The sequence below is a fragment of the Chenopodium quinoa genome, unplaced genomic scaffold (assembly GCF_001683475.1).
Source record: "Chenopodium quinoa cultivar QQ74 unplaced genomic scaffold, ASM168347v1, whole genome shotgun sequence".
Classification (NCBI taxonomy): domain Eukaryota; kingdom Viridiplantae; phylum Streptophyta; class Magnoliopsida; order Caryophyllales; family Amaranthaceae; genus Chenopodium; species Chenopodium quinoa.
In genome coordinates, this window is record NW_018744502.1 from 2,765,946 (window position 1) to 2,780,710 (window position 14,765).

Below are 14,765 nucleotides of genomic sequence, written 5' to 3' on the forward strand. Positions count from 1 at the left end.
ATTGCCTACAAAAAATCACTAACTTAGTTATGATATGTAAATTTGTTAATGATAGCTAGAAATATTATCTATGAATGAAGTAATGAAGCGTATTCATGTGTTAGTAATGACACATTTGTGACTATTGAAGTTATAGTATTTTGTTTTCATGGCAGCGTCCTTTTTGTTAGAAAACCAAAAAATAAATAAATAAATAAATAATAATAATAATAATAATAATAATAATAATAATAATAATAATGAACCTATTTATTATCTTTGTGTATCATGATTTGAAAATATAATGAACCTATGCAATCATTAATTTGTGATGAACCCTTTTTATCCATAATATAAATAGGTTTCAGGAATTCTAGAGGTGATCGCTTGTTTCAAAAGCTTTCCAACAGGTCATATGCTCAATCTCGATAAGAAATTATAACGAGAAAATTATGGTCGTTTTATGAGGACCTGACGAATCTGAAATTTGCTAATGACTTGGCACATCCATACTTGGTCAAAATTTCCAGATTTTGAGCTTGGCACGTCTGTGCCCAGTCGAGTGAGGTGTATTTTTAGTCCGGCTTAAGCATATCGTGTTTTCTGGAATGTTTCCTAAAACCATGTTTCTTCAATGATGGCAATTTGATTTATGCTTGGAAGGTTTATTAAGATTTCCTTATGTTATGAAAAGACCCTTTAGGTGATCAATTAGATCACACCCTAGAGAGCCATTAAATGTAGGACTCCTTGTATCATTATTATTCTCTCGTTCTTACGTCATTATAGGGAAGAAGCTCTCATATCTCCCACCTGTACTGTAAATGTAGGTTTACATTGACCGAATCACATAAATTCTTGTGTCTTCTTTTTTAATTTATTTTTTTTATCGTTTTTCTCATTTTTATTTTTCATTGACTTGTTCCGCATTAACACACCACCACCCTCTTTTCTAACAATAATAGTGGCTCTTTCATAGGCAAGGGTTGTATATTTAGTTTATAGTTAATATATGGGCTAGGGAATTTTCTTATGTGACAATAGAGAACAATACTTCTATTTTATTTGTTGTATTTTGAGTAAAATCATCAAAAAATAGAGCTATTTATTTGAATGGTGCTAAAACCAAAAACTAATTTATTGTTCGCATTGACTTTAAAATTAATTTCCTAAATACCGTTCACATAGAATCATATATACTTATTCTACTTGTTTTATGGATAAAAGTTACAAATTTTCCTAATGACATCAACAAAGCTTTACCTAATAGAATAATAACTATTAGTGTTAGCAGTAGTTTTAAAATTGAAAAAGAAATGGAGAAAAGAACAGGTTTTTATTAAAAAATAAATAAATAATTATGAAATTCACTTACCTAATGAGATCCATGATGAATAGTATTTAAGAGATGGTGAAATCCAATTCGATAACAATTATAGTTAAATTAAATATCAGGAGAGGGTAATCTACTTGATAGATAAAAATGTGAAGTTCCGAGTTTTATGAAATAAATGGAGTAAAATTATGCGGTATATTGTTACTCCATACTAACATTGAACTTAGGATGCGCTAAGAGAGTTCGAGCAGTTGTATACATCTCTTCAATTCTCCAAACTTTCAAATCTATTAATGAATGACCTTTGCCATTGTCTAATCAAGAAAACGGATAAAAATGCATGTGCAAATTAAGTCAATTATGCGTGATTGTAATTCCCCTTTTTACCACCATTAATTATATAAAGAGACTACAATTTGCATCACATCTTCTAATAGTAACTAGTACATTTCATAAAAGTAAGTCACCTGAGTGATCAAAAGTGGCATAAACTATTACCAATTTTGGGAGTTTTTTTAGAGGACTTTTGGAAAGCACTCTATAAAAATAATACCAGCTTAAGAAATACAGTGAGATACTCCATACTAAATTAATAAATCAAACTGAGTATACATTTTTCATCTTCCATACAAAAGAGTTCGTTCTCTAGTCCCTCCCTCATAACCGAGCAAATGACCAATGATAGGCCCATTGCAACAATTGGATCACCGAGGCTCAAATATAATTCAGCGCGATTGCCTAGCAATTCTTCGTGAAGAATATAAACGTGTCGTGTCGTGCTCGTGTTTGATGATAACCAGTTTAATTAGACGGATCGTACACTCTTGACACTAACCCGTTTTATAGAAGTCAGATTCGGGGCCATGATATCATGTAACTTTTGGTCTTTTGCCAGCTCTAATCTTTACCTAATTCACCAATTTCATTGTGCATAATAATTAAGAGATCTTTGTAAAATCTTGATGATAGGTTTAGGGCTTGACATAATTGAAATGGATGCATATTCTTCCATGCTATGATACACCAAGAAAGATAAAAAGCATTTTAGCCCCCACCATCATATTACAGCTAAAAAGTCCCGCCACCCAAAAGAAAGCCTTGGTCCCGAAAGTGAGCCAAAGTCTATCCCCTACAGAACAAACATATCCACTTAACTTTCAATATTACTAATATTATCATAAGAGTAAATTTTAGAGACTCGCGATTAGAGACTTTACAACGTTCATAAGAGTAATCGTTAGAGACTCACGATTAGACATTACACACACTTCTCAAAGGAACAAGTGTGTATGGATATCAACTGATTACATATCACAGGGTTCCTGACCTGCACAAGTGACCTAGGTTGATCCACCAACTGAAATTTCATGTATGCTATTAACAGTAATGCAGTCCATGAAAATAACAAAATACACGTAACAAATTCTCCTCCTGTCATTATTCCATCGCCATTTTTCATCTTCTCTATACATACAATGGTCTGCCTTTCATGCACAAGAACAAATGTCAAGCGCATATAACAAGAAATACAAGCATTTACAGAGTTTCAAGACCATGGGATCAAGATTAGTAGAGGAGTGTTCCAAAGAATGAATCTTTCTCATCACCTTTCAGAGCTGCCTTGACCAGATTCTTTCTTTTTCATTCTGCTCGCGAAATAATTTAACACGCTATCTCAGAGTTAAATGTTACATTTTACATTAAAGAATTTAAAATTAAAAAAGATCAGAACCTTCCATTTTATCTTTCTAAATAGTGTATCACCTGATGAGAAGTCTGAAAAAAGGGTTTGGGGCATTAGATACAACAGAGATAATAACATGAAAAAAAAAAAAAAAAAAAAAAAAAAAAAAAAAAAAAAGGAAACCTTTCATCAGCTGTTACCGACTTCCATGGGCGTGGCACAGGGGGCTAGAGTTTTTGCAGGGAGGCTGATACCACCGCCTCTGAGGGACAATGTGGGACCCCTTACTGAGCTAGCTCTGGATATTAGATTTGAATCGAAGAATACAATTATCACAGTGATGTCATCGTGGAAATGCCGACGTACCCCACGGTCTATCTTTTTCAAATCGGAGTATCTCATCTCTCTTTTTTTAGCTGCTTCTTGCAATGCAGTTTTTACCAATCTTTTAGCACTTCCCTACATTAACAAGATATAAATGTCTTACATTCCCCGCTTTAAGAAACAGTAGCAAATAATCCAACATAATGAGCACCCACATAACCACATTATGATCAGTATAAATACAGAGCTCCAATAACACAATCACAGTACCAAACATAACACATTCAGACTTTTTGATGACTGATCAATTTATTTTATACATTCGTTTAACCTTCATTTTTTCAAAGCAAATCCTTTGATAAAAATGATACGGAGCATTCCTTAGAACAATAGGTTCTCAAAAGATGACACGTCAAATAAAATATCTACCAAATACAAACTACTTAACTAGTTGACAAAAAGGAATGATAACCATGTTTCTTTTCTCCTCCTCTTCCCTTTCCCCTCCCCTGACCCATGCACCACTGCCCAACCCAGAGCTCCACAGCCCTCTCAACCACCTCACCACACACCACCTCCATTTCTTGCTAGTGAGCAGCATAGAGGCTTCTGCATCAATTTGTGCTGTGGTTTGGTCGGGAATCCAGCACGGTAGAAGAAGGAATAAGACGGAGTTGGTGGCAAAGCAGGTAAAAGGAAAATTACTAAAGGAAGTTCGGGGTAATCTGAATTTGGCAGTGGTTGTGAAAGCGGTTGTGGAGAGTAAAATAATGCCATTTTTGAAAAAGAGAGTGAGTGATAGTACGGGATGAGGAAACGAAAAAAAATCTGAAGACAGGAGCAAGAATGGTGCGTCTCTGTGTGTGTGTGTTTTTTTTTTTTTTTTGGGGGGGGGGGGAAGGGGGAGGAGAGGCAGAGGTGGGTGCTTTGGCCTTCTTGAGATGGGGATTGGTTGCTAGTTTTTCTAGGGTGGTGGGGAAGGTGGTCGCTGGTTATGTAGAAAAAAATGAAAAGATAATTTTTAATTTAAATAAATAAAAACCATTCTGTAAACAATGTTTTGACAAAAAAAATCACAAAACACTAATAATTGATAGTTTAGGGTCAGCTTAAAAACTAAAAAAAAATTAAAAAAAAAAAAAAAAAAAAAAAAAAAGAACCCACAATATAGAATTCTGTAAAATACAAGGTCCCCACGATACAGAAATTCCCTGAAATAAATACTTTCTGTACCACTATAAAGTTCTACAGAACTGTGAGAGGTAATGTATTTAAAAAAAAAAAAAAAAAAAAAAGCTATTGTTAGGTTCAAAATAATTTAATGGTATAATGTATGCATTCTAATATATGCCCCTTTAATGGTTGATAAATAGCTTATCATTAAGACTAATGTAGCATAATCTTCCACTAATTAGTGTTCAATAACATTCATCCTAGGTCTATAAGTCGATCATATATAAATGCAGGGAATAAATTAAATGCATTGGCACTATCCCAGACACTATAAATTCCATGCCAGGCATGAGATTAGTTATGTACAGGCCTCCATGCAAAGCCTGGAGCATCAAACAATGAAACACATACACCAGTAAAGCAATCAGAAAATGTCCCTCTTACATTGTGTGGATTGTTCTGGACAATATCAACTGCTTCTTGATTGCTAAGGTGCTCCCAGAGACCATCGGATGCAAATATGACAAACTGGTCTTCTGGCTGAAGCTCATGCACAGAAATCGCTGGATCAGAACTCAGAATAGGCTTCTTGAAAGGTTCACGGAGGCGAAATTTAGAATATAAGGGCTCCCTATTGTACTCTGATTTTTTAAGATATACATCACCAATAGACCTAGAAATCTGCAGGACAAGATCGTTATGAGATTGTGGACATGTCAAACATTCACATGAGAAGTAACATAGACAGAATATTCACCAAGTTGAATAATAACTCCAGTCTAAGAGGAAGGATTGCAGGAAGACAAAGTAAATAAAACCTCAGAATAAATCTAAAATTGGTTTAAAACATCATATCTTTATCCAAATATGCTAGATGTTTACAAGGACAATGAAGTACTCATTTATTCGAGATGCAGAGGCCCAAAATATAAACTTATTATCAAGGGAAGACTTATAAAATTTATCATACGATTCACTAAAAGAAAGCAAAGATGAAATATCATTTTCTAATAATTTTTCTAAGCAACAAAGCTCAAACATACAAGAACAAAAGCAGCGAAATAAGCCATGAAGAATGCACAAACCTGAAAGCCTCACAGCAAAAGTACCAGAAAATGAAACCGTTAACACAATATGATCCCCCGACTTTTCATTTTACTTCCAAGTATCAACATTGGATATTTAAAACTTCAATGGTAAAGAGCATTTGGAAACTTGAAATATGAAAATTAATAACTTCATAACATACAGAAATGTAAAAAGATTGGGCCAACCAGAATGTCTCTGCTGATATAAAAACACACATTATGATAATCCTACTCATTTAAGTAGCCTGTTTTAGATACTTAGCACTCTAATAGTTATTGAATCAATCTCAACCGCATAAAAGGCCCAGAGCAGGATAAGCCATGCACTTGGGCCAAAAACCATGGCTCGAATTCTTCTCAATTTTGGGCCAGACTGGACAACACAAATTTAATGTCAGCATAACATGGAAATATGCAGATCAACCTTATTATGCAGCCTAAATGGATATGAATTTCATGCTTTCCCTAGAAGATGAAGGTTTGTAAGAGATGTAGTAACAAACTCATAAAAAAAAGTCAAGAGACTAGGGATTTTAGTTTTTGCCTAAAGAATAATAGGGTAATCATAAAATAGTCTACCCAATACACCAAAATATGTTAGTGTTCCATGCACGAACCTGAAACTTAGTCCATACCAAGCTAACAGATTGCCACAAGACACAGACAACAAACAGTCACAGAAAGTTTCAGATCTGAAGTATAGGAGGTGAATTCCAAGATCAGTTTATTGAGCATAAAATTAAATACAGGGAAAATTGGTAGCCTGAATTTTTGACTTTTTTCATTGGTAGCCATTTTTTTTCCCTGGTTATCAATGGTAACCTTGAGCATTGACAATTTATTGGTTAGAATTCTGTTAAACTTCATTTTAGTTAACCACGGTCTAGTTATCAAGCTTTTCTCCTCCCTCTTCTACTCTTTGTGCTGTATCTCCTTAATTCAATCTCCAAACTTCACCCTCATGACCACCTTACTCCCACCGCCGCTGCCACCTCCGGCATTCTGCAACAATGAGAAACTGAGTTCTCATTCTTAATACGTGAGGGTGGTCAGTTGTATTAAGTCATATTAAGAAAGATCGATCTTGCTTCTATGATCTATTAGATTACAATGCAAAGTCAAACTTTCTTATTCAAGCTAGTATATAAGTAGAGAAAGGTAATAACCCAAGTATTTATTTGTCAACCATTGGATAGTTGATCTTTCTATGTCCCCTTTCCTAACTCCATTTGGACCATTTTTAACTCCTTTCCTTATTATTGCTTCATACTCTTTTAGATTATGGATGAAAAAAACAACTTTTCTTATTCCAGCTATCATATATGGAAGTCGATTTGCTTTTTAGGTCCGAGGTAGAGAATGGCAATAGCCGAAATATCTAATTGTCAAACATTGGATAATCTACCATTATGTGGCCCTTTTCCTAAAACCTGTTTTGTACCCTTATATACCCTTATATATTATGAATTCAAGCTCGATCTTTCTTATTCAGATTATCAAATACGGAAAACAATTTGCTTTAAAGATTTGAGTAAAGAGAAAGGTGATAGCCTAAGTATTTACTTGTCAAATACAAATTTATTCGTCTTATTAAAAACTAGGTTAAACCCCGTGCAATGCACGGTTGTTATTTTAACAATAATATCTAAAAAAATTTAAGAAAAAAAGTCATACAGGATCTTGTTAAATTCATTTTAATATATTGATTCAAAACATCAACATTTTACAATACTTTAATTTTTATTGATTAAAGATATCAACGGTCGAAATTATGCATTGGCATGTGTAAATAGTAAAAGTGATTCAAAAAAAAATAAAAACATAGTAAGTATTTAGTTAGCTGGTCACAATTTACATATGGACAAACTATTTAGGTAGTTGATAAGCACCTACTCTAAGGCACTAAATGACAAACTTCCAAAGCGAAGGATGATAACAAATGAAATAGACAATCTTTTCAAAAAAAAAGTAACAACAGTTGTTATCAAACCCACAACCAACTAGCTTACTTCCTCAAATTCATTTCATTAGACAAATTTCTTAAGGCATGTTTGCCAATACATGATTTACACATATATATCTTCACATATCATAAAGAAAAAACCATAAAAATTTAAATATTTTTTAAAACAATGAGACACAAATAACAAGATGTGGCTCACGGGATTAAGTCAGGATGGCTTAAATGGAGAGCGGCCACGGGAGTGTTATGCAACCGAAGCATTCCTTCACCGTTTAAGGGAAATTACATAGGACAACCATAAGACCAGTGTTCCTTTATGGTACCAAATGTTGGGCTTCTAAGAAGGAGCACATTAAAAAGATAGAGGTTACGAAAATGCACATCTTAAGATGGAGGTGCGGAAACACTCTAAGAGATAGAATCAGAAATGAATTTATTTGTAAGAAAGTAGGTGTTGCAGACATTGCAAACAAACTAAGGGAAAATCGTCTGCGTTGGTTCGGGCATGTAAGACGGAGATTAAAGGGTGCAACAATACGAAGAGCGGAAGAGTGGGATCATGGAGAGCTTATACGAGGTAGAGGGAAACCGAAAATGACTTGGTTGGAAGGAGTTAGGAAGGATATGAAGCAAATAGATTTGCATGTGGATAAGGTATTTGATCGTAAGGGATGGAGGAGGAAGATTTTTGTAGATGACTTACCAAATAATCACTTTTGGTTCATGTAGTCGACCCACTTATGAGATTAAGGCTTTGATTGATTGATTAAAAGAGATAAACCACACATGAAAATGTTTTTTCTTGAGTATAAATCAAGAAAGGAAGCCAAAGTAACTAATGTGAAAATTGCCCAAAGGTCAAAATGTGTCGACTAATATAAAATGGGAGAAGTATAAGCCAATGTTATTCAGCCGTATTCTTACTTTATACCATTTCCGTACCCTGCATCACATAAAATCAATTGCATTCACCAACCGTACCTCTCCATTTGCCAATGTTAGTCCACGACTCCCCCAACACCTCCCCCACTCCCAACTACATTTCTCCCCCCCCCCCCAAAAAAAAATCAAAAACCTGAATTTTTTTTTGCAACTCTTTCCCTCAATTATCTCAAATTTAAGGAAATTATGATTCAATATTTGCATGATTTACATTAGAGGGTGTTTTATTCACCGGATTTTCACTTGCATAAATTTATTTGAACTTATTAAACCTTATTAAAACATATCTTAATTATAATTTGAAATTGGGTAACCCTTATCCTTAACTTATCTAATTTGAATTAACTAATCCAAAGTTATTAGACTTAAAATAAGTGAAAATAAAGTGAATAGAATATAAATTCATTCAAAGCATTTCCCCTAAATATTTGTCATCGGCTTTCATAGATCTACAATTGCCGTGGGTATTTTGCTCAGCATTTAAAGGTAATAGTTTGGTCCAACACTTTGAGAATTATTTCTTTGATTTTGCTTCTTATTCTTCATGGGTTGGTTTATTTTTTCCCGAAACGGCGAGGCTACGACGAAGGGAGTGAGACAAGTTAGGTTATAGCTAAAGGTGTTGCTGCGATGACGGTTGATAATGGTGAGGCTAAGGGAGAGCTAGTGGAGGTGGTTGGGTAATGATTAACAATTAATAAATTCTTTATTTATTTTTTTATTTAATTATTTATTAATTGTTGTTTTTTTGTTTACAATCACTTTAATTGTATTATTATTTGGGTTGTATATGATGTCAATGATCATGAACACATTGATTAGGATGAACTTTGTGGATGAAGATGAGCATTTAATTTATAATTATTGTTATGTTGTTTTCTTTTTAAAATGTTGTGCAAGTTGTGTTCATCATTGAATGCAAAAAGTAGAATCTCTTTATTTAAATATTATATTTTCTTTAAATTTCCATTTTACTTATTTTTTCCAATTCCTAAAGGGGAAGAAAAAAGGAAACAGAGGAAGTAAAAGTTAAATTTCTATTTAATTAATTAAAGTAATTGATCTATGTAAATTCTCATTCCCCCAAACTAAAAACATGATTTAGACACTATGAGAGAAATGAGGGCCAGGATTCAAAACTGCAATTTCGGTCACGATCGCTAAAACGGTTGCGGTATTTCTGATGAGTAGACTGCATCGCAATTGTCGCGCACGAATTTTATGTTTAAGTTTTACGTGTATTACAATGATTTTTCTCTGAACTTTTGAAAGTTTTATATGCCTAATTTCTTATACTATGTATTACTATGGAGTACTTTTAGTAACTTTTATAGCACTTTTATTGGATTACTAACGTAACCCTTTTAGATTAATTTTAAAATTAAACTCCTATTCTATGTGTAAAAGATTAAAAGTGGGAAAAAATGTGGGGGTAAGAAGGGAAAAAAAAGGGAAAGGTTTAAATTCAAAAGGAAAAATAAAAAAGATAAGACTTACGGCTGTCATGCACTATCCAACTCTTATAACAAACAAACAAAAAAAAAACGAGATAATTTTGAAAAGGGTTAACTTTTATAGTTAAGTCAATAGCCCTCGCCGGAGAAAGAGGTAAGAGCTTAAAATAAGGGAGTTTTTCCTTTAGATCTCGGTTAACACCGCTCGAAGTGGCCGAAATTATTTTCATCGAAATTGCGGGTTTTCAAAAAGCAGCGTGTCATACCGATCAAATTTGGTTCGGTAAACTTCAAGTCCGTTACAAAACAAGCGACTCACGACGATTTTCAAACCATGATGAGGCCGTACACTTGACAATTGACATGTGAGCTTCAATTGGGTAACTTAACCGACACTAAAACATGAGAGGATAAAGATAACTACACTAACAAAAGCAAAAGAAAGGCTATTCAAAAATTGGGTTGGTCCATGGCTTAAGCTAGACTGATTAAGGAGGGCAAGAAGAGGAGATGGCGCACTTGACAATTGACATGTGAGCTAAAAGAGGCACATTTCTCATCTTACTTAATGAAATCAAGCACATGAACATTCATCCTTGAGCTTACGTAACAAATGAAATCTACTTAAAGCTTTGAACAAATAGATATGTTCCAACATATAGCTTTCGAACCCATAATCAATGCCAAAACTCAAGCGCCATGAAATATTGACCACTTCACATCATAAATCATCGTATATTCCCTTCATCCACATGAACCATTAATGCAACACTTCCACACTTAAACGAATGAACATTACCAATAGTAATTCTGGCAAATTAAAGGAAATATATATATATATATATATATATATATTAAAACTCCATGGCCGCCACATGTCACCATTACTAGGCAGATGATGTGGCGACGTGCCATACTATTGAAGATTACTATTATTCATTAAACAAAGAGTAACAATTGTTAACATTTATGTTCGAACCTATGACCTCATATTGATTATACTTTAATAAAACCACCACTCTTATGGCACATCTTATGTCTACAATGTTTTGTTACGAAGAGTTAATCATATTCATAAACTTCAAAAATTAATATTTAATTTTATACATGTATATTTAACAACAATCTATAATAACAAAATTAATCCTATTTCTTTTATTTGCTCATACATAAAACCTATAGCTATTTTAAATATGTAACCCAAGAAATGTTTTGAACTTTTTAAGCTAATATTTTTTTTTTCTATAACAATTGAAGAACAAAGTAAACTAATAATTTTAGGATACTAGATATATAGGATAATATATTTTGATGTTCAATAATGAATGGAAAAATATATTTTAAATAGAACGAATACTAAAATAAATGTAACTAATTTAACCTATATTTATGTTTCATCACATAATTTTTATTATGAGAACTAAATTTCAATATACATATAATGACTCGGGGCGGCAAAAAAACTAGTTGCATTCAAAATTCCATACCATGCAAACCCAAAGTGACCCTTTAAATACTAAAAAATCGATTGAAATTCAATATTCCAATGCATTAGCCTTTTCACCTCCATCCTTCCATAAATCTTAATACATATCTCCATCAACACCACTTCAAGCACTTACACCTATTTTCAAAAGAATAACCATTCTAGGATGAGAGCACCAATTCCCCCTTCTTTTACAGAAAACGCACAGATGCACCCTTTCCTACTCTGTCATTTACTTATAAGGTGTATATCTAGAGGGTATTATCTACGCAAAACACAAACAAGACAGACAAGAGCTAAGTAGAATGTAGAACCATACCCCAAACCCTAAAATACAACATTAAACCTCCTTAGGCCTCTAATTCTACACTCTACCTAAGTCATATAACAAAGCTTCAAACCTACTAGGGCCTCTAATTCTATACTCCACTTAGACATATAACACAGCTTCAAACCTCCTTTAGGCCTCTTCTTCAATGCCCTACCTTAGTATAGAAATGAGCAGCAGGAAATTGTTTTCAAATTAAATCCTCATCTCGCTGGCATCCCCTCAGATTACATCATCCAAATTCGTATAAAGGTTTGTAATTCCAAATAGGTAGGTTGATGATGGAAGGGAACATGACAAACATTTTCCCACCTCATCCCCTGACCCAAGGCAATAAAAAAATAAATAAAAAATAATAATAATAATGTTGAAGAAATATGCCAAGTTACTTGTCAAATCAAATCATATATGATTCCAAAAACAGGCTCGGCTATTTCCAAATTTATTAAGCAACTGGCAGAAACTAACTAAACAAATAGCTGTCAAGTGAAACAAGGAATACGTGAAATTGAAAAAAAGAGTTATTTGTATGCCTTAAAAGATAAAAAAGGACAAGAGCTTACTTGTATTAAGCCTTTTACCCGCCACACATTGTGCTTCAGCACTACGATATTTGAGTCGTCTGGATGCATGGAGTGCATCTCTTGTCTCACAGATTCAATGCTAACATTGTGTTCTGCGGACAACTGGATGGCAAGAACCTCACCAGTCGCCCTGACAGCCCTTCCAAGCACAGCACGAGAGTCCCCAAGGTTGGCAATGTAAAGAATGCCATTACAAACCACACCAACCAGACAGCAAGACCCAACAGCTGCAATCTGGGGCTTCATGGGCCACTGTTTGGCAACAAGGTTAAAAAATCCTTCCTCAGTCGCTTGGAATGCTTTCCGTATCACATCAACTGACATTGACTGTTGCTCAGCTGCAAATCCTGCAAATCAGTAGCAGCTATATCATAAAAAGATAACATGTGATTTACAAACTTAAACACTCATATCACAAGAAAAATAGTTATGTTAATATCGTGTGAACTATGAAAGCAAAGCTAACATCTGAAATGTAATCCAATTCTCTATGATCCATCCTCCTATCCTACCCACTACTAGCATCTCTCCTACTTCACATTCATTCAAATTATACTTCCATAACAGAAAAAAAAAAATCCAAAACATTCCCCTGTACCCACATATGTAAAATCAAATCCATAACAATACCATTATAGTTACAGCTTACAAGTGACTTAACTTACTTTTGAGGTGATGAAAGAGATTATCATTGATATAACGTGATGTCTCAGGCCCGCCATGGCCATCATAGACCCCGACAAATGTTCCAAAAGGGCCTGTATCAAGCAAACTTAAACAACCTGACTCTATCTGACTTTGATCCTCGAGCAAATTATTTGCCTGAACAACAGCCATAGAGAAGTCACCATTTATATGCTTCCCAGTATCCTTATACCAAAGAAGCCCCTCTTGCCGTCCTGCTGCATCTGAACCCGAGTGAGAATAACGGTCAGAAGACGGCCGCCAACAGGCCTTCAGGAATGATATCAACCTCGATAACATCCCTCATTTCACCTAGGTCAACCTTCAATTCCGCAACATCCAAAATGGATGCAAGTAACACAATTTACCAGAAGTTCACCAATCTCCAATTTAATTCACTGTACACAGAAGAAGCCATAACTTCAGCATCATCACCAAACATTAAAAGCAAAAAAAACCATACTTCGACAAAGTACCGAGAATTTGACATGACAGATGTAAACCATCCCCCTCCCTAAGAAAAAAAAAAATCACTACAGAGTAATAACAATCATACTACTTATGAAAAGAGTCCGACCCTCAAATAATAAATAACTCCCATCTTAGAAAATAAAATTAAAATTCATGCTAAAATAATCACACCCAAATATCAAAATTGAGGGCATAATCAATCAAATATCAACCAACCAAACACCAAAACACCCAATTGACACCACAAAACAAAAATTAAACATTGAAGTTAATTAATCATTAATAAGAAAAAAGAAAGACAACCCAACATTTTAATTTACCTTGCAAACAAATATAATATAACTTAAAAAATAAATTAAATAATAAATAATAAATTAAAAAGAGGGCGATTGACTTACAGTTTGACTAGGGTGAAAGTTGAGAATCTGATCAATTGAGAAAATCTTAACAGCAAAGATCTAAAACAAAGCAAATTCTAACAACAATATAGGTTAATTGAAAAAGATTAGATCTACAGATCCAATAAAAAAATTCAATCTTGCATACCAAAAATGGGATTTTTGGGTAAACTTTATTTGTATCTCCTGTAAGACTTTGGTTTCTCTGTTCTTCAAGTAGATGACGGGAAAAGGGGATGACGAAGTAGATAACTGGGAACAAAAGAAAGGGTAAAAGAAAAGGGCAGGTTTTTTTTTTTTTTTTTTTTTTTTTTTTGGGTTGAAATCTTCTCTTTCTATGTTTCTCTCTCAATCAGTGTGTGATTAAACCAACTGAGAGGCTATTGGAGATTTTCTCTCTCCTCCAAAGCAGACAAACCCTATAAACATATCGATGGCTGAAAGCCAGCAATGCATATGGACGACTTTGGGCTCCACATAAGCCTAAAACCTAAATGAGAGAAATGGGGATAGAGATTTCAGTTGTATACTCGGCATATATGCACGCGATAAATAAGGTAATTTTAAAAATTACGAGTATTTGCTTTAATAATTTAGTCAATTTTGAAACTCATATAAAAAAATATGTGTATAATGAGAGAAAAAAATAAGTTCGTTAGATGGGAAAAAACACAATTAGGAGGATATTAAACATTTTATTGCGTTGCATGAGATCATTACTTGTGTTGTTTTAATCGAGTGTTTTGCTATCATGTTTATGTCTATCTTATTTAAATATTTTGAGGTTTCGTACTCTATATTGATGATAAACATGTAATGTTGATAAACGTTGTGTTTCCTTTTTTGTTTAGGAGAATGATAATTAATTGCA

The 14,765-nt window shown here is 33.8% G+C and overlaps 1 protein-coding gene across 2 annotated transcripts; it reads right to left on the minus strand.

The window, feature by feature from the left end:
* Positions 1-2,660: 2,660 nt before the first annotated feature.
* LOC110697993 (probable protein phosphatase 2C 60) lies at positions 2,661-14,361 on the minus strand. Of its 2 annotated transcripts, none has more exons than XM_021875392.1 (6): positions 14,043-14,361; positions 13,895-13,954; positions 13,007-13,423; positions 12,321-12,688; positions 4,941-5,177; positions 2,661-3,458 (listed from the first exon to the last, which is right to left on the minus strand). In XM_021875392.1, the coding sequence occupies exons 3-6, from the start codon at positions 13,323-13,325 to the stop codon at positions 3,189-3,191; spliced, it is 1,194 nt and encodes a 397-aa protein (XP_021731084.1). In that variant the 5' UTR covers positions 13,326-13,423; positions 13,895-13,954; positions 14,043-14,361; the 3' UTR covers positions 2,661-3,188. The 2 variants fall into 2 exon arrangements, with proteins under 2 accessions (XP_021731084.1, XP_021731085.1); XM_021875393.1 differs by having other exon boundaries at positions 13,895-13,971.
* Positions 14,362-14,765: the final 404 nt, after the last annotated feature.

Bases quoted from the DNA above. Each gene is read 5' to 3' on its own strand.
- LOC110697993 (XM_021875392.1), bottom strand. From the start codon at position 13,325: ATGTTATCGAGGTTGATATCATTCCTGAAGGCCTGTTGGCGGCCGTCT. The intron at 12,689-13,006 runs GTAAGTTAAGTC...ACTGATTTGCAG, and splicing joins TCTCTTTCATCACCTCAAAA to GATTTGCAGCTGAGCAACAG. The intron at 3,459-4,940 runs GTAAGAGGGACA...TTGTTAATGTAG, and splicing joins TCCAGAACAATCCACACAAT to GGAAGTGCTAAAAGATTGGT.